The 1,284-nt window shown below is 61.2% G+C and overlaps 1 protein-coding gene across 1 annotated transcript in view; it reads right to left on the reverse strand.

The window, feature by feature from the left end:
• Positions 1–1,284, reverse strand: part of AQP8 (aquaporin 8) — a 6,896-nt gene that overhangs the window by 4,258 nt on the left and 1,354 nt on the right. The window contains exon 2 of the mRNA XM_057371252.1: positions 139–283. Coding sequence (XP_057227235.1) covers positions 139–283 — 145 coding nt within the window. The remainder of the gene's footprint in view (positions 1–138; positions 284–1,284) is intronic.

Here is a 1,284-nt window from a genome sequence, read left to right on the forward strand (position 1 = left end):
ACCATGGCAATGCTGCAGAGGCACCGCGTGTCCTTCTGTGCCCCCCAAACCTCCGGAGGACACTGTGGTTAATCAGCGTGGCCGCAGAGCCCGGGGCCAGAGCAGGGCGAGTCCCTGTGGCCCTGCCGCGTGTCCCACCCCCGTCGGTGTCCGTACCTTTGCCAGACCAGCTCCGATCATCCCTCCACACAGCTGCGAGACCCAGTAAGGGATGAGCATGGTCGTGTTGAGCCCCCCGACCAGCCACACGCCCAGGGACACGGCGGGGTTGAAGTGGCCTCCACTGCCAAGGAGAGAGGGAACATCAGCAGGGGGTTCACCCCCAGCACGGGGTGCCCTCCCGGGGGTCGCCATGGCCTGGAGCCACAAACTCTCCTCCAGTGCTTCCCTCTGCAGAAGAGCAGAAGCCAGCTGRGCCCTCTCTCTGCAGTCACTGCTTCAGCAGCAGGCTGGACTCACGGCCCCTCCTGCAGCGCTGGCAGGGGCACTTTGAGGGACAGGATTTGGGGAGCTGCAGCCCCCCAGGTGTTCCCAGGAGCTGATGCAGCACTGCCAGGGTGGGTGGGGGGACAAGAGGGTCACAGAGCTGCAGGAMTGCACTGGTGGCACCCAGCCTGGCAGGACACATGGCCCCAGGGAGGCAGGGACCATCAGAGCAGGGCTGCTGCGCCAGGATCTCAGTACTGACTGAGATCGGTAAAATCCTAAATCCTAAATTCGAAATCCTTCACCTCGAAAACCACAAGCAAGACAGACTCGGAGACCCTCTAATTAAAACTGATTACCATGAGACACAGGTTAATGAGCAGGTTTCATAACTGATCAGCCTGATAATTGCTGGTGAAGGGATGAGTCACAGAGTCTGGGAACGATAACCACATTACTCCTTGGCTGGAACTGAGCCCCACCAGGAGAGCAGGAAGCTGTGCTGTTCAGGGATGATGCTCGCCTGGACAGGGCTCCACTGTGAGCATCCCTGGCATGGGAGGGAGCCTGGGGGCTGAGGRAGGACCTGGTGCAGAAAACCACCCCCCAGGGGGGCAGCCTGGCTGGGGAACCCATCTTGAGCTGGCTCCTCTCCAGACTCTCTGGACACAATCCTTCCCTGGGAGGGTGGGCAGGCCCTGGCACAGGGTGTCCAGAGAAGCTGTGGCTGCCCCTGGATCCCTGRAAATGTCCCAGGCCAGGTTGGACGGGGCTTGGAGCAGCCTGGGACAGTGGGAGATATCCCTGCCCATGGCAGGGGTGGCACTGGGTGGGGTTTCAGGTGCTTTCTAATCCAAA

The sequence above is a fragment of the Malurus melanocephalus genome, unplaced genomic scaffold (genome assembly GCF_030028575.1).
Source record: "Malurus melanocephalus ecotype Western Australia unplaced genomic scaffold, MMel_1.1 scaffold_143, whole genome shotgun sequence".
Taxonomy (NCBI): Eukaryota; Metazoa; Chordata; class Aves; order Passeriformes; family Maluridae; genus Malurus; species Malurus melanocephalus.